This window comes from Benincasa hispida, chromosome 9 (assembly GCF_027475165.1).
Source record: "Benincasa hispida cultivar pf3 chromosome 9, pf3_genome.v1.1, whole genome shotgun sequence".
Classification (NCBI taxonomy): Eukaryota; Viridiplantae; Streptophyta; class Magnoliopsida; order Cucurbitales; family Cucurbitaceae; genus Benincasa; species Benincasa hispida.
The window spans coordinates 49,883,967-49,903,248 of NC_143486.1; the positions used below are offsets into that span (position 1 = coordinate 49,883,967).

At 34.2% G+C, this 19,282-nt stretch overlaps 1 protein-coding gene and 1 pseudogene across 4 annotated transcripts; one reads left to right on the forward strand and one right to left on the reverse strand.

Moving 5' to 3' along the window:
- The first annotated feature begins 4,343 nt into the window (after positions 1-4,343).
- On the forward strand, positions 4,344-9,410 carry LOC120085154 (ABC transporter C family member 3-like; annotated as a pseudogene).
- A 3,327-nt stretch (positions 9,411-12,737) lies between these two features.
- LOC120087192 (uncharacterized) lies at positions 12,738-18,962 on the reverse strand. 4 transcript variants are annotated; one of them, XM_090318091.1, is made up of 9 exons: positions 18,857-18,957; positions 18,612-18,746; positions 18,090-18,155; positions 15,687-15,754; positions 14,722-14,831; positions 13,908-14,014; positions 13,696-13,745; positions 13,535-13,617; positions 12,738-13,061 (listed from the first exon to the last, which is right to left on the reverse strand). In XM_090318091.1, the coding sequence occupies exons 3-9, from the start codon at positions 18,145-18,147 to the stop codon at positions 12,947-12,949; spliced, it is 591 nt and encodes a 196-aa protein (XP_090174217.1). In that variant the 5' UTR covers positions 18,148-18,155; positions 18,612-18,746; positions 18,857-18,957; the 3' UTR covers positions 12,738-12,946. The 4 variants fall into 4 exon arrangements, with proteins under 4 accessions (XP_090174217.1, XP_090174218.1, XP_038900026.1 ...); XM_090318092.1 differs by having other exon boundaries at positions 18,563-18,746; XM_039044098.2 differs by having other exon boundaries at positions 18,612-18,962.
- Positions 18,963-19,282: the final 320 nt, after the last annotated feature.

The following is a 19,282-nucleotide window of genomic DNA, read 5'->3' on the forward strand; positions in this document are numbered from 1 at the left end:
ATCACCATGAGATTCTTCCCAAAAAAAAAAAACGGAACCAACTTCTCCAGAGTTTTAATTACATCAAACGGGCCACAAGAAAGGGAAAGATAATAAGTAGACATGCCAGATAAAGTAGTCTAATAAGAGTAAGTTGGCCTCCCTTAGAAATGTAGGCATATTTCTAATTGTGTAGTTTATGTTGTATCCGCTCGATAATTGATTCAAGGAGAATGTGGATTCCTACCCATAGGTAAACCAAGATAAGTAGAAGGCCAACTACCCTGCTTACAGCCAAAGATATTCAACAACCAAGCCAAATTAGCATCATTGATATGGATCCCCAATAATTCACTCTTGGAAACACTAATAGTCAAATCAGAAGCTTTTTCAAAAATCTGAACCACGTCTAAGAGATGTTGTAAATCAATGAGATTAGCAATAGAAAAAAATTAAGAGGCCCAGCGAAGAGCTATGTTCCATGAAGCAACTCAAACGATTAGGCACTCAAAATAAATAAGAATGGTAAAAGCAGATGCCCCTGCCTGATGTCACGGATGGGATAATCTTACCTATGACTGTCTATTGAAATATAACCAATCTGAGACCGCCAAATAGGGCTAAATCCTTTAATTTGCAAAGGAGCATCAAGGAAATTTCAATCAAATGTATCAACCTTCTCAACCAACTCATTCACCAAGAAAGATGCATCCATGATTTGTCCCCTCCCATGGCATTAACCAACTTATTCAACACTTATTATTCAGAAACCAGTCATCAATCAACTCATTTTAATTTTTCGATTAGGCACAAAAGCTAATTGAAGCAACAATGGGGAAGGAAGGACAGTTTTCAAGTGATCAGATAAAACTCTGGTTATAATCTAATATGCACATGGAATAAGATTAATAGGCTGATAATTATATACCAATTTAGAGTCAACTTTCTTCAGGGTAAGGTAAATGTAGGCCTCATTTAATGAGGCATCAATGACACCATTAAGTATTTAATGGTTAATATCTCTCTAATTTGTATAATTACTAAAATTACCAAAGTGCTCTAAAAGCTTCTATTATGTTGTTGTGGCTACCACCACCCTCTGCCGGCCAACTCTAGTAACCATTATAGGTGACCAATTCTTATGACGACCACTCTAGATGACCAACTTCGGCGACCATTATTTTAAATTAGTAGTTCAAAGTATTCTATAGTTGTCATTCATTTTAATTTGACAGTATTAGAAACACTCGTAGGAAAATAACATATAAAAATAATATAAATTGTATTAATTCAAAAAGAAATTCAAATAATAAAAACAAATATATTATATACGTTCAAATTATATTAAATTAATTATAATTAACAAATAGTCATAAAGGCATTTTTGGAACATTATATAAATTTAAGGCATTTCTGAGTAGAAATCCGAGGGAACAAACACAGTTATCAAAATATTCCCAGATATTTACAAAAATATTTCTACAAAACAAACATGGTTATTTAAAGATACCGAACATCTGTAATTTTGGAGATTTATAATTTTGAGCATCTAAAGATTCTGATTGTCTACATTTCCAAAACCAATCTGCCCCTTAATATATTGATAGTAGAGGTTTACTATCATCTGCAAAGCTCCATTAATCAAATAAAATTTATATTATATCAAATTAAACACTACCAATACAACGGCGTAGTAATAGCAACAAGTCTAGGTCTAGGGAGGTTTTGAAATGGTTTGACTGTCGATGCAAAGAAAATAAAATGCAGAAAAGTAAAGTACAAAAAATTAAAGTGCAAGAAAAGTAGAAATGCCAGCTCATGACTTAGGATCCACTCGATGTTTGATTGATCATAAGATTACTAGAGATTATTTCTTTTGAATTAATGTGCTTAGTCAACTTATCCGGATAGCCAAGGCAAGCATCCTAATTACTAAATAATCTCTCGATCAAAATAGATACGTGATTAATTGGGTTCGATAGCATCCATGAAAACCTCACATTTACTTTAATTAATTTCTTAATTAGACTAATCGCTTAGTTATTTGGGTTCGATGGCGTCCATAACAAGCAAAGAATCGCATTAAGCTCAATAGGTTTGATTGATGTCAAAAAGTGCATATTTTTACCAATCGTAAAATTTCTTATTTAAATTTGATAATTTTGTTAGTAGAGGGTCCTGTCAAACCGTTTAGCTAAATTCACTTTGACATCTAGAACATTTGGAATTATCTTCTTAACTTTAGAGACTAAAGTGTTACTTTAAAATTTTTATGGATGAATATAAATCTAACCAAATCTCAAAGACTAAAGGTGTGTTTTACATTTTACTTAAAATAAATTAATATATCAATGAAGTGAGTTAGTTAAAGTGACAAACTTATCACAAAAATCCATTAAGTATAAAATTAAAAATTTAGAGGCCTGTTTTAAAATAAATGCAAAAAACCATTCAATCGTAGGCATGTGTGGTATCTTATCTCCAATCAATTTCTTATTTTCAAATTTACTAAATTAAATAAATTCTTTCTTTTGTTCTCTCATCCCAATTTCTCACTTTCAAATTTAGTAAATGCATTCAACATATTCATTTTAGTACGTGAACATCCAAGATAGAGGTAGTATATATATCAATTATATAATGAACAATAACAAAATGAACAGAACGAATATGAAAATAATATAAAGAAATATTGCATAGAAGATCAAATATATCAATTGTGTTATATTCATTAGAGTAGAAACAACCAGTCTAGAGATGTTCATTTTCACCGCGAGAATTACCTACTAGACAGAGATTGAGGGAGGGAATAGGAAAAATATTTTTGATAGGCTAAACAAGGTGGGACGGAGAATGCACCCGAATTTGCTAAATGGATTCAACATATTCATTTTAGTAAATGAGCATCTGAGATAGAGGTAGTACATATCAATTATATAATGAATAATAACAAAATGAAGAGAACGAATATGGAAATAAGATAAAGAAATATTTCACAGAAGATCAAGTGCATCAATTATGTTCCATTTCTTGAAGTGGAAACAATCAGTCCAGAGATGTTCATTTTCACCGCAAGAATTACCTGTATAGACAGAGTGATGTAGGGAATAGGAAAAATATTTTTGATAGATAATAGTTCAATGTTATGTTATTATTATTCATATGTAAATATTTTATTTAAATTTCAAGTTTTATTATTTAATGGTCAAGATGTTGAATAAATTTGAATTGAACACATATATAATTCGATTGATAATTATTTCCTTCCACTAGAAAATTTTTAATAATTTCTCCTTAAATTCTAATTGTGTATGTGGAATTAATCGTATAAAAAAAATTAGTGAGAAATTTAACTATTTGATTAAAACTTTTCTATGGTGGTAATTTAAGTTAATTATTTTTTAAAAAAAAAAAAACAAACCCGATCCATAAAAATTCCCTATGAAGAATCTCCACCCCATTAGTTGGAAAATTTCGCGATGATGGAAAATGAAATGGAGAGCAAAGATGGAGTTAAAAAAATCATCCAAGTCTCACCCATGGACATCTTTACCACTAATGTATTAACCTTAAAACTCTCCCTTAATGATTCCCACAGCCCTACTAAACCATTAGGTCATTATGCTCATATTTAGAAGACATCACCCTAAACAAAAGCCACTAACAATAATTAAAGAAAAACTAATTCTTTTTCACTAATCTTAAACAAACTGCCCCGAGCCATTAAATTTTGAAGACAACATTTAAATTGTACTGTTCAAATTTTAAATTTACTACCAACCACATTAAAAAGTAGTGAAAACATATCATACAACTTGATATTATAATTTCAATAACCAACCCTGACGTAAAAGTCCACATGAAATATGCCAAGGAAATAAAAAAATTCTCATACATTCCATTTTGTATTAAATCATGGTTGAGTCTCTAAAATTGCAATTAAAAACTTCACATTAAGAACACAACTAATTTAAACTTTCCTTGTGCATCACTCAACCACCAAAAAGGGACTCAAATGCTTGGACGTCAAATTTGACTTCTAATACACTTTATGTTCCAGGAAACTTCGTTAATGGATCTAATTAGTTCTTAAAAACAACAAGACTTTAATAATGTAATAATTTATCTAAAATAATGTTGTATTTTAATCGCAAATTGGGGTTGAGAGAGTATAAAACGATTGATTTGTCGTCCATTACCTAGAAAGTACAAAGGGAATACCCTTTTTGTTTTTAAATCGTTTTCTCCCTCTATTTCTGATGAATATATCTTTGGAGGCTGTGGACTAACTTCATTCTTCACTTGGATTGAGCTAAACCTAGCTGAGTTTTATAGCACACCCATCTTCCCAAGCTTTTTGAATCATGGGTTCCATTGGTTACTCTATGCAAAGCTTAACAAACTTGTTCTTTCATGACCCTTCTTCCCCTATGGGCTCTGTTGCTCACTTTCTCCTTAAACCCATTTTAGCTCATGGCCTTTCTGGTTTGACTCACTTGGTTTTGTTGCTTGTTCTTTGCTTCTCATGGGTGTGCTTAAAGTTGAAATTAGGTTGTGGGGAACGTCGAAGTGAGATGAGGCGTTTAAACTATAACGAAACGTTCGTGTGCTGCCTCATTATTTCTCTTTTCAATCTTGTTTTTGTCTCTCTTGACTGCTTTTACTAGTATAGAAATGGGTGGTCTGAGGAAACTCTGACAACCCTTCTAGATTTTGGGTTGAAAGCATTTGCATGGGACAATGTTTTTCAAGTTACCAAAACTAACAAATCAAAATTTGCAATTCACTTGAGAGTTTGGTGGGCTTCTTACTTTGTTGTTTCTTGTTACTGTCTTACTCTGGACTCAGTTTATTACAGACAAATTCATTCCTTGCCCATTATATACTTGGTTTCGGATGTTATGTCCGTCGTCTCTGGGTTGTTGATCATATATGTTGGGTTCTATGGGAAGAGTGTGTGTGAACAAGACTTTTTTGAAGAACACCTTCTAAATGGTGACATAAGATATACTACAATCAGTAATGGCAGCATCGAGTCAGTGAACTATAAAGGAGATGAAACTATGACCCCGTATGAGACCGTTGGAATTTTCAGTATCCTTTCATTCTCTTGGATTGGTCCTCTAATTGCAATGGGAAATAAAAAGGCATTAGACCTTGAGGATATTCCTCAACTTGCAAGTTGTGATGTTGTTTCAGGCACCTATTAGATTCTCATAAACAAACTCAAGTCTGAGTGTGGAACAATCGACCGAGTCACCATTCTCTCTCTGGTAAAGGGTTTATTCTACTCGGCTTGGAAAGAGATAATTTTAACCACTGCTTTCGCGTTCATTGGCACATTGGCTACTTTTGTTGGCCCATATCTTATTGACACTTTTGTTCAATATCTCAACGGTCACCGAGATTTCGAATATGAAGGCTACATTTTGGTCTCTATATTTTTCTTGGCAAAACTTGTGGAGTATCTTGCAATAAGGCATTGGTTCTTTAGGGTACAACAAGTCGGAATGAAGGTTCAATCAGCATTGGTTGCAATGATCTACAACAAGAATCTGATTCTTTCTTGCCAATCAAGCAACGGCAGACAAGTGGAGAGATCATCAACTTCATTGCGGTAGATGCTGAGAGGGTTTGTGATTTTAGTTGGCATATGCATGATGCCTGGCTAGTGGTTTTTGAAGTTGGATTTGCTCTGTTGCTTTTGTATAAAAATCTTGGTCGTGCTTCAATTGCAGCTTTTGTTGCAACTATAGCTATAATGTTGATAAATATCCCATTGGGAAAGTTGCAGAGGAATTTCAAGACAATATAATGGAGTCAAAAGACACAAGGATGAAGGTGACATTTGAAATCTTAAGAAATATGAGGATTCTTAAGCTTCAGGGATGGGAGATGAAGTTTCTATCTAAGATATCCGAACTTAGGAATATAGAGGTGAGATGGTTAAAGAAGTTCCTTTATACATTGTCAGGTACAACATTCGTCTTTTGGGTTACTCCAACATTTGTATCCGTTTTCACTTTTGGGACTTGTATGCTTTTAGGGATCCCATTAGAGTCTGGCAAAGTATTTTATCTGCACTTGCAACGTTTAGTAATCTTCAAGAACCAATTTACAATATTCCTGAAACAATCTCAATGGTGGTTCAAACGAAGGTTTCACTCGATAGAATAGTGTCATTCCTTTATCTTGACGATTTGAAGCCTGATATTATAGAGAATCTTCCAATGGGTAGTTCTACTACAGCAGTTGAGATTGTCAACGGGAACTTTTCTTAGGACTCGTCTTCTTCAAACCCAACATTGCAAGATATTAATTTCAAAGTGGAACATGGAATGAGAGTTGTTGTTTGTGGTACAGTAGGCTCAGGCAAGTCCAGTTTGCTATCTTGTATCCTTGGAGAAGTACCTAAAATATCAGGGGGTCTGAGAGTGTGTGGTAGTAAGGCCTTTGTAGCACAATCACCATGGATACAGAGTGGAAAGATCGAGGATAACATACGTTTTAGCAAAGAGATGGACAGAGAAAGGTACAAAAGAGTTCTTGAAACATGTTGTCTAGAAAAGGACCTTGAAATTCTCGCATTTGGTGACCAGACGATAATAGGTGAAAGAGGAATAAATTTAAGTGGTGGACAAAAGCAAAGAATTCAAATTGCTCGTGCCTTATACCAAGATGCTGATATTTACTTATTTGATGATCCCTTTAGTGCAGTTGATGCCCATACAAGTTCTCATCTCTTCAAGGTAATTCTGTTTGCTAATTAATCTTTGTTTATAATTTTTGAGTTTTTGCTTCCCTCTTTTCAAACAAAATGAAAAAATGTGTGTTGAATTATACCATCTTTAGCACTTGATATATGGATTTACAATAATCAATTGTATGGATTATCCTGAAAGAAATGTCTCCTTGATGTTTTGAGTTCAAAAACAATCTTTTACGTTACTCATCAAATAGAATTTTTACCAATGGCAGATCTTATCTTAGTAAGTACTTGAGGACTTCCCTCTTTCTGTTTAACTATGTTCCTTATAATATTACATCTGAGCTTCAAAGATTCATTATTGTCAGGTCATGAAAGATGGAAGAATTACTCAAGTAGGAAAGTATGATGAAATTCTATGGCCCGGAACCGACTTTATGGCACTTGTTGGTGCACATAAGGAAGCATTATCAGCCATTAGTTATGTGGAAGAAGATACTTTTGGAAAAACTACTAACAAGGAAGACGAGTCTATGATTAGTATTAATGGCATTACACATGAGGAAGATAAAACAGGTATACAAGACGAGAAAGCAGTCGATGCCAATAAGTCGAATGGGCAACTTGTACAAGAAGAAGAAAGAGAGAAAGGAAGAGTTGGATTTTCAATTTACTGGAAATATATCAAGTCTGCTTATGGTGGAGCTCTTGTGCCCATTATATTACTTAGTCAAGTTCTCTTTCAGATTCTTCAAATTAGAAGTGAATATTGGATGACATGGGCTACTCTTATTTCAAAGGATATGGAGCCTCCTATTTCTACCTCTTGGTTGTATATCATCTTTATTTCTTTCGCCGTTGGAAGCTCGTTTTGTGTGCTTTTGAGATCAACCCTTCTTGTCACAACTGGTTTTAAAGCTGCAACTGAACTTTTCGTTAAAATGCATACAAGCATCTTTCTTGCTCCAATGTCATTCTTTGATTCTACTCCAAGTGGAAGAATCCTTAACAGAGTGAGTGAATTTATACTCGTGTTACACTTCCTTGAAACCTCTAATCATAATTTTTAAATACCGTTTTTTTGTTTACAGGCCTCCACGAACCAAAGTGCTATTGATATGGACATACCATTTCAAGTTGGAGTCTTTTGCTTCAATGTGATTCAGCTTTTGGGAACCATTGTAGTAATGTCTCAAGTTGCATGGCAGGCTTTCATTATCTTTATACCTATGATGGCTCTATGCATCTGGTATGAGGTATACCTTCTAACTTTGTGATTTGTCTTAACAGGAAGTTACATAATGTGAAAACCAAAATCTTTAGAGCTTTTACCATGCACCTACCTTACATTGAGCTTTTGCTACACAGCAACATTATATTCCAACGACACGAGAGCTATCACGGTTGATTGGAGTTTGCAAGGCTCCAGTGATACGACATTTCTCCGAAACAATTTCTGAATCAACAACTATTAGGAGCTTCGATCAAGAGTCGAGATTCAAGGATGCCAATATGAAATTGATTGATGCATACTCTCGACCCAGGTTTCACAATGTTGCAGCAATGGAATGGCTTTGCTTCCGTCTCGATTTATTGTCTTCCATTACATTTGCCTCTTTTTAATTTTCTTGATATCTATCCCTGTGGAAGTCATTAATCCAGGTACTTTATCACGTTGGTCTATCTTTAAATAATGATCTTCAAATTTTTTTTAGCTACATGCCTAATTCCTTTTACTCTTTACACTAAAGGCATTGCTGGTTATCAGTAATCTATGGACTTAACTTCAATATGTTGCAAACTTGGCTAACATGGAACCTTTGCAATATGGAGAACAAAATGATATTGATCAAGAGAATATTTCAATATACTTCTATCCCTAGTGAGCCACCTCTAGTTATCGAGGAAAACCGACCAGATCGTAGTTGGCCAGCATTCGGAGAAATTGAACTTCATAACCTGCAGGTACTTTCAATTCTTTCAGTATCTTTTGATGAATCTAATTCTAGTGAATATCTTGAATTTTGCTCATTGTTGTATATCATGTAGATTTGTTATGCACCACAATTGCCTCTTGTGTTGCGAGGTATTACATCATGTACTTTTCCAGGAGGAAAAAAACCGACATTGTTGGGAGAACAAGAAGCAGCAAATCAACTATAATACAAACACTTTTTCGGATAGTCGATCCTATAGCAGGTCATATTGTGATAGATAACGTCAACATAACAACAATTGGACTACATGATTTGCGATCCAAACTTAGTATTGTCCCTCAAGATCCTACGATGTTTGAAGGCACCGTACGGAGCAATCTTGATCCCCTCAAAGAATATGCAAATGAAGACATTTGGGAGGTAACATGTTTCCTCTTCTAATCATTCCCCTTAAATGAAGTCTCTTTTTCCCCCTTTTCTTTTCTTTTACCCTCCATGAAAGCAAACATTTCATTTATACATCAGGCACTGGATAAATGCAAACATTTCATTTATACATCAGGCACTGGATAAATGCCATCTTGGAGATGAAGTGAGAAAAAAGGAAGGGAAGCTAGATTCACCAGGTATATTTCTAGATATTTTGGTAAAGATTTCAATGAAGTGAATTTGTTGAAACTCATTCATTTGTAAATACAATGCAGTTAGTGAGAATGGAAAGAATTGGAGCATGGGTCAAAGGCAGCTCGTTTGCCTCGGTCGAGTGCTACTCAAGAAAAGTAAGGTGTTGGTCCTTGACGAAACCACCACATCCATGGATACAACAATAGATGATTTAGTTCAACATACTCTACGACAACATTTTTCTGAATGTACAATCATAACAATTGCACATCAGATAACTTCTGTCCTTGGAGGCGATATGGTTTTGCTTCCAAGTCATGGTTCGTATCAATATCCACATAGTCTATCGAGTACTTTCCTCATCAATCCACAATCAAATTTTCATTACTCATCATGTAGGACTCATTGAAGAGTATGACACTCCCACAAGATTGCTCAAAGACAAGTCATCCTCATTTTCTCAACTAATTGTAGAGTACACGCAAAGATCGAGTTCTCGATGAAAGCCATGGCAAATGACTGAATCATATACCTTAACCAAAATCCTTCGATCAAGAACTGGTTGTTGATGATGGCAAAAATAGAAGCTCTTTAGAAGATCTTGCTTTCAAGTCTTTCATTAGGTATAGGAATAGCATGTGGGTTTTTAAGTTAACCTGCTGCCTTTGCTACATTTGCCTCCAGCAAATTCTAGAGGTTGCTATAAGTTTATACAAAATCTTCAAGTTTGCCTTAAAATAAAATAAAATAAATATCCAAGTTAGTATGTTTGACTCATACTTTTTGATTAGCTTCTACTAGTAGCCCTAGCTTTTTATGTGTGTAAATTTACCAAACTTATAATGACTCAAGCTAATAATAAAGAACAAATGTATCGTTTCTCTAAAGATGAATTGGCCAATAACTAAGTACAACTAAGAATCACGGATAACGTATTGGCTTGGACACTTCGATAATTGTTCAACACGTATTAAAACTGCTTAGTACAATGGATAGAAGTTTGACCCTAGTTTTTTTTATGAATGCCCAAAACTTTCATTGAGAAAAAATGAAAGAGTACATGGACATACAAAAAAAAAGAGAGCCCAAGAAAATTCAAAGATAACCTAAAGGGTATCCAATCGATCAAGATATGATTCGAAGAATAATTAGGAAATTTTGTGAGGGACCAAACTTCATACAAATTAGGTTCCTTCCCTCTAAAAACACTACTATGTCCCTCACCCCATAGTCCCCACAAAATTGAGTCTCTCCAGGGAAGAAAGAATGGCAAGAAAATACCCAATACCCTATGGAGGGTTAGGACACCAAAAGTGAATATCCCATCTACCAACACAATACTAAACCTCCCCCAATAAAGAAAAAGATCAACAATATCGCTTGTTTCTTTATTAAAAAAACGAACGACGGAACCCAAAGTTGGAGACAAACTGGGCCAAAACAAGAACCACTAAAGCATTCTTCAAGAAAGACAACGGATATAAATGGAGAAAAAACATCATCAAGAGGACTCACCCAACCACTGTTCCTAAAAAAAGAGTATCTCTCCCATCCCCCGACTTGACAACAAGTAAAATGAGACATGAGAGGGACTCCCCTACAATCCCTCTACATAAAAACCTATAAGTGTTGCTGACCCCAATCAAGGTCCATTCAGAAGGGAAGAGATCAACCAACTTACCCGTAATCAGTGTTTGAAAATGCCCAAGGCGCATTAAGGCATAATGGTCCTCTAAAGCTTAGGCACAAGGCACACAAAAAGGCACGGACTTTTTTTTGTGAGGCGCACTATAATATATATATATAACAAAAACCTTGATGGAAAGAAATATTATTATTTAAAATAATGTTTTTTTAAAAGATAAAATAAAATAATGCATTTCATCAATTTTGTAAAATACTAGTTTTTTATTAAATATAATAAGTTAATTACTAGCTTCTTATTAGTTATTAAAAATAATGTTTTTTTTTCAAAAAATTAATAAACTGACATTTAAAAGAAGAAAACAAAACTAAGAATCCCTTAAAAAAAAAAAAAAAAAAAACCCTACCCCTACTTTTCTTGTATTCTCTTCTCTCACCAGCCAGCCTCCTCCCCGATTCTGCCTTCCCCCTCCTCGATTTTGCTTCTTTCACTGTCAATGTCAAAGTTGCCAAAGCTGATCAGTCCTCTCTCCATTGCCATCAAAGTTGTTTGATCTTAGCCGACCACAGGGTGAAGAACTCTTGCGCGCCTTTGCACTTCTTGGAAGGCACAGCAAAGGCGTGCACCTCGCACTCGGGCGAGGGGCGACTAGGTGCAAGCACTCGGGCGAGGCGCCATCTATGCGCCTTGCACTAGTTGCGCCTCGCCCGAGTGTGCCTTTCAAAACACTGCCCATAATAACTTTGTGCCACACAACATCAAATTCCTAATAAAAGCGCAACACCATTTGGCTAAAAGGTCAAGCTACAAGCTTTCAGATTTCCTATACCTAGTCCCCTATAATCCACAAGTTTCAAAACCTCTGCCGCCTATGTGTTCGATGCAACATTTAATAAACATGTATTCAACATTTGTTAAGAATATTAAATACACTTTTTTTCTTTAAAAAAAAATGATGCTAAGACTTTTTATTAAGTGAATGAAAAGAGACTAATGTTCAAAATTACAAGATATAAGTTATAAAATACACAGTAATACAGGACAAAAACATAAATTTTGAAGGAAAAATACATCAAGCTTGTTTCTTTAAGCATATAGAACCACACACTTAATGACTCTTAATTTTTAACCTATATAAAAATAATAAATATTTTTAAAAAATGCATATTTTAGCAAATACTTTCTAGTTGCATCCATGTCCTTAATTTGTAAAAGAAGTTGAGTCACTGCATTCGTATCTCATATCCGAACCCATATTTCTTTAAAATAGAATAAACTTCAGTATTATTTTTAAGCATATTTATTTTAAATTTTCTTATGAGTCCAACTAATACACGAGTGAGGTGGAGAGATTCAAATTTCCAACCTCTTGATTAAGTGAATATGTCTTAACTAGTAAAATTATGTCAAGTCAATTGAAAGTTCATAATGAGTTCAAAAACATATGGAAATCATAACTACAATGCGTACTACTTTTTTAATAGAATCCATATAACTTAAATTCTCATATGTAGTTATTTTAGTTGGAAAACAGTACTACTGAACAACCTCAACCTTAATTGAACAGGATTTATTCTATAGGTTGTACATCTGTGTACTTGAAAACAGTACTATTGACAATTTTCTCTAAAATCATTATAACAAGTCTTTCAAATATGAGCATATAACTCGATGGTTAAGATATCTCAACCTTCAAGGTGGATCAAATTTGCCACATGCTGATGCCCACCCAAATAGAGAGTGGAAAAGAGGAACTAAACAAAAGAAATTGCATGAACAGGAAGAAAAGAAATAAATAAAGGATCACCAAGAACTTTTAAATAAATTATTGACCTGTAATCAGAACTTAGTCAAAAAAATTTAATATTTCTTTCTTTTATGGAATTTGATCATGATATATCAGCAACATTTTCAAAAGAATAGAAGATAAGTTTAACCAATTCTCAAAACAGTTTCTAACATACTTTGAACCATGAAAGCAGAGATAAATTGAATCATGAGGCAAAACTAGTGGGTTAAACCTTGTTTGGTCCTCCTCTCATTGTTCCAAAATGCTTAGTGTGGCTTTGGAGTAAAGCCGTCAACAGCAAAATTTCTGGTGGCTGCAGGAATGGCTAAACGAATTCCATCAAGTTCAGGCTTTGCAATAACTTGACATCCCAAACGAGACCTGCAGTATCCCAACAAAAACAGGTTAACATATCATTTGATTTATGAAGTAGTCAACAGTTTTTAGTCTTGTCAAAGTTAATTTGTTTTAATAAGAGGCAACTTTTCATTGATGAAATGAAAAGAGACTAATGCCCTAGGAAAACAAAATCCGCAAGGGAGTGATATACTAGCGACAAAAAACAAATACAAAACTGAATAAAAAAGATAGAAAATAAATAAAAACTCATCTGCTGATATATTTTCACTAACGTTTCATATCTCACCCAATACAATATAATGCTAGTGTTTGAAATGCCAAGTCATTAGCTAGTTATTCAATTTCTACAATGTTATCGAATAGAAATTTGATTGAAATGTTTCAAAACATCGGGGTGGAATTATAACATTTAGTGAAATTAAATAAGTGGTGTATACTCCAAAGATCAAAGAACATATCAAAATAAGTCACAAATTTATGTGCAAGAAACCCACGTTTCTGTAAGCCCGAATGCCAGATCCAACATGTCATTCTCCTCGTCAACTGGCTCTTCTAGTTTGTTGTAGTATTCCATATCCTGTGACGTGATTTAATCAGATGTTACACAAAAGCCAAGTGTAGAATTGTAGAGAGAGAGAGAGAGAAAGCAATTTACCATCACAATAACATGACAAGTTGAACAAGCTAATGAACCTTCGCACGCTCCTGGTTTGAGAGAGAAAACAGTTTCTAGTGATGAAACAGAAACTCAAGAGCCAGCATACCATAATATACCATGTTTGGCTGTGTAAAATAAATGCTTGAATCATGAGGAAATGGAGGATAGTGCTTAAACTTTTTAAGGAGGGGGTGAATCAAACTCCTTACCTTCAAGTTCTATATCGTTTAGATGAGCAGCTTCTAACATGGACATTCCAACGGGAACTCTAATTTGTTGCTCTTCTCCATCCTTAAGGACAAATGTGACAGATATCCTGCAAATCACAGTTTCTGGTAGAGAAGAATCAACAGAATAACTCAAATGCAGACCACAGAGAAACTTTTAAATTATGTTTTTACTCGGGATGTGAGTCTATATTATTGAAGCCCAATGACAACAGTTTCACAAGAGAAGAGTCTTCAGCTTGATGTTGAAAAAGTAAGGTTAACTAGGATTTTCTTGACAGTATTCTCGTTAATAAAGATTTTGGACCTCAAAATTAATTGTATAATTAGTGGGAGAAAAAGTGTTTTTTATATGTGTATCTATATATATTTGACATTGGTTTTACGCAAGCATCCACACTGCCTCTCCAAAAGTACTAAGAAATGCAAATGCCACTAAGAAAAATAATTTTAAAAAAATTCCTGAATAGCCAAAAACACACTTAGTAAATCTAAAAATTCAATTACATAAAGAGACACTCCATTATCAACACTATATAGTAATGAGGGGTGTTTCAACTGGGTTATTATCTAACTATCTACATTGGTGGCAGGGAATGTTTCCATCTCAAAAAGTTATCTATCAAAGAGAAAGGCACAAGAACAAATATTGATGGTTCAAATCCAAAATGAGTCACTCACACCCATATAATGCACAATGCACCTGCATACTATTTTAATCAGTGATAGTGATTGATGCAATTAAAGACTAAAGTCTTCTCATATATATGCAATGTTAAAAGCTAAAAGAACTTACGTTTCTTTTGGTTCATTCTCTTCATTACAGCCATCCTGAGGACCTGAGGTAGAATACAGACGTTGTTCCTGCCATTTGAAACTTTGAAGCACCTGAACTTGGGCCTGTGGCTAAAAAAAGAAATAAACGGTCCCACTATTACTACCTCTAATAATAACTACAGCATGCATGCCCACTAAAAAGTTGAAGTATCCTTCATAGTTATCAATTATCTACCCAATTCAACTTTATTCCAGAACCTATAGCCTATTTATCCTTCACTGTGGCTGAAATTAAAAACAAATGTTTTTAAGACACAAAAACATATAATTTATCACAAAATTTTGGAAGCAATATATAATATATTATTTCAAAGATAAGAATTCTAACGGAATAATAAAACTGGAATAGCTTCCACCTTCCAATTAAGATGAAACGTTGAATGTTTCTTTTCTTTTCTTATAGGAACCCATTTGTAGAGAAATAGCAAGTACAAAAGGCAAAACCACCAAAGGCCCAAATGTTACCAAGAAAGGCATCCTGATTGACACTGATTACCGAAAAAAAGTTATTTACAACAGAAACTCTCATGAAGAAGATGACGAAGTCCCAAATCCCAATCAGCAGATTTCTTTTTCTTTGATAATAAATTCCACAATCATAAATTGAAAGCATACCTAATATTAAAATTCTTAAGCAAATATAACAGGCAAGGAAAATAGCTTACCACATCCAATTAAGGGGAAAAAATTAACATGTGGGGGTAGAAATTCAAATCTCTAACCTTTTGGTTGAAGGTATATGCCTTAACCAGTTGTGTAATGCTTAGGTTGGCAATTAAGAAAACATTATATTCCCAAAGGTTCATGCCTGTTGGCCAATGAACTAATGTAGCTAATACTTAATTCATACTAGCTATATATTGTGAACTTGAGCAACCACGATAGTTTAAATATTCAACTAAAAGACAGAAAAAATTAACTAACCAGAGTTTGCAAGTATTTGAAAAAAGGCCCTCGAATGTGACTTGCTTTAGTCACCAGTAAAGATTGCCCTTGTGGAGGGAAAAAAGGAATAAAACTAATCAGAAACAACAAAAGCTGCATCGCCCATAACAAGAACTCTGACCCGAAAAAAGAAACAAAGAAGCATGTAAAGAAATTGAATAAAGGAACAAAGAGTTGATATTTGTGCTCTGAAACACTAATACTAAGTATAGGCAACTAGATTAGAAGATGGTGCAAGAAAATATGAACCTCCTCCAAAAGTCTCAATTTCTAGTAAATTGAACTTCCATAATTTCTTAAGAGAACCATCTCCTAAGAAGCACAGACACTTTAGTTTGCTTAGCGTGTCCATGTCCAACACTTGGACACATATTGGATACTTGTTAGTGCAACAAATGAGCGAGACATGCATAGAACACTTATTGAGTAGATTAAAAAGATACATATATGACAAAAATAATAAAATTTTAGTGTGAAATACATCAAACTAATTTTTTAAGCATATAAATGTATCAACCCATTTACTTTGAATTTTCTTCTCATAAAAAAATTATATATTTTTTTTAAAATGTATGTTAATAAATGTGTTCTTGTCGTGTCCTTGTCATGTCCATGTCCCTAGATCTTTAGAAAAAGATGTGTGGCCTTGTCCGTGTCGTGTCTAATCGTGTCTTGCATTCATATCTATGCTTCTTAAACTATCACTATACCATCTCTTCCTCCATCATCCGTTGGCTATTAAAGGGTGGTCGGTCATTTTCAAGGAGTTTTGGGTCATCTATTGATTTTTTAATATGGAAACATTTCATTCAATGAATGAAATAGGGGAAGCCCCAGCAAAAATAGGTAATTACAAGAAATCTCTCCAATGGGAAAGAAAAAAAAGATAAACTATAGGAAATAAAAGAAGGCTTAGAATTACACCAAGTGAAAACATGAGTCAGCACCAAATCAAAGAATCTATCAAAAGTAGAGGATGTGTCTCTAACCATTGCATTCACCCCAAAGAGTCCAAAAGAAACCCTACACAATAGCCAACCAATTAATTCATCGGGTACCACCAAAAGGATGCCCCACAAGTAAAGACCAACAAAGGCTTCCAGAATAACATTCCAAAAACGCTTTACAAAGGAGCAATGAGCAAAAAAAAAAATGAGCTGGGGATTCAGAACTATAACAACACATGAGACACCAGGAAGGGGAATGATGCACATAAGCCATACAATGTTGTAATCTGTTTTTCGTGTTTATGGCTCCAAGACTGAACTCCCATAAGAAAAATTTAATCTTCTTCGGGTAATTATCCTTCCATATAATAGAGGAGAGATCCTTCCGGAGGGGTCAACAGAAACAACCAAATCCGCGATAAGGGATTTAACCATAAAACATGATGAGTCCAATGGCCAAATCCAAACATCAACGATAGCCTGAGATGAGGAGATAAAATAGACCCTTCAGAAATTTCCAAATCATTAAGATTACAACGAAGATGAGATCTCATGTATCGGAATCAACAATCCATACATCCCTGTATCCGGTCATCTATTGTTTGCCGAGAATAACCAATCATTGGCTAGTGGAAGTGCTTGAGGATTGGTGGTCTAAGAGAAAATGGAAGATAGTGTGGCAATTGATGGTGTGTGGTTATAGTGTGGCAATTGATGGTGTGTGGTTAAAACTCTTTTTGTGGAACCTTCATAAAGAAAGAAGCTAATGGACCTTCGAAGATAAGTTTTCTTTTTACCCTTTTTGTATGTACGTCCAGCATAATGCCTCTTAGTGGTGTACAATTCACACAAAATTCTTTTGTAATTCTAGCCTTACCACTCTTATCCAGATAAGTTTTCTTTTTACCCTTTTTGTATGTACGTCCAGCATAATGCCTCTTAGTGGTGTACAATTCACACAAAATTCTTTTGTAATTCTAGCCTTACCACTCTTATCCAGAAAAACAATTTTAGCCTTACCATGATTCTTAACAATCGGGAGACTTTCTTTTAGTGGGTCTCTAAGGAGGGGCTTTCTCTACCCCTTGTCCTTAGGATGTTTTTTTACATTTGAGTGAATATACTTCTTTGTCTCTTACAAAAAATAATTTTAAAAATATTATAATATTTATATATACATATATATCAAGTGAACAAGTCATAAACCAACATGACAAGGAATTAAAAACAAAATAAAAAAAAAATTAAACAATTAGATCCAACAATCTTGTTTCTAATGGAACAAAGAATCAAACCCTAAATATGTTGAAAATGTAATTGAACAAAGACCCTCATACCGATGACTTAGAAGACCACCTATACATGTCTTCCAAATTGACGTGCACTAAAAAAATCAATGATATACAGTACTTAAAAATGAGGGAGAACAGCATACCTCTGAAGAGCTCTTTTATCATCCGGACTCCACTTCTTGAAAGTTTGAAAAGCGACATAATAATTCCTGCTATTACAATACTATCAGCAAGAAATATAACAAATACGAATAAGCGATGGAAGCTACATTATAGAACGACCTTCTCTAATCCAACAGATAGCAATAGCATGGACAATAAATTGAAGGGTGAAGCAGAAGTCCAATCAAATTGCTAGATTCAGTAAAATACTTTTCTTTTAATTTTACCAAATTGCTCCTAGCAAGCAAATGTCTCAAACATCAGTGAACCTAACCTTAGGCCTATACCAGTATAGAAGATCATGTAATTGAAAATTTGACGCAATATGAAATGTAGAAGCAAGCAGAGAATTCCTGCCATCAACCTACAATGTGGGGTGTGCAAAAACGGTGGAGTTTTGCTCTACAACATACACATTCTTCAATTAAACAAAGCCAACAAAGAGAAAATGAACCTCTGAAACGCAAATGGCAGAGAAAAGAAACTTGGGTTTTGTTGGGTACCCGCAAAATATCAGCTGGAAGCTGAAACAGAGACTGGCGACGGCTTTCAATCGATTGAAAGGTGCGGTTTTCGTAGGATACTTTCGAGAGAAACGGAGGTGCGCTTTAGTGCCTCCGCAAGGTTGGAATCAAAATCTGCGTCCAAAATAAGTCGGATTTCGTATTAAAATCGACAGGCTGATTCAAAAACTTAACCCTCAGTTGAATCGAAGAAACAAAAAGAAGCAACAGAGAAGGAAAAATGCATTCGATAGGCGTCGGCGTGGCGGCGTGAGGTTGCAGCAGAGGGTGGGTGAGTAGGGAAAATTAAAATAATATCGTTGTTTTAAAAACAATTTATAAAAATATGGGTTTTTTTTTAATGGGACAAGTTTCACTAACCTAAGTCGAATTTTAAAGATTCAACCTTCACTTTTCTTTTCTTTTTCTAATTTTTTATTTTATAAAAATAATTTCTAAAAATATTTTATTATTTTATTATTTTATTATTTTATTATTTTATTTAATTTAACTCTAAAAAGAATAAATTAAAAAAATAATATCTAATAAAAATAAAAAAGTGTAAATTAAAATATCTCATTTATATAAAAATAATCACAAAAATCAATGTATCTCACAAGGCGGACATTGTTGATTTCGAGTTGGTTGTCGTCGTCGCCTTCGAACTTCAG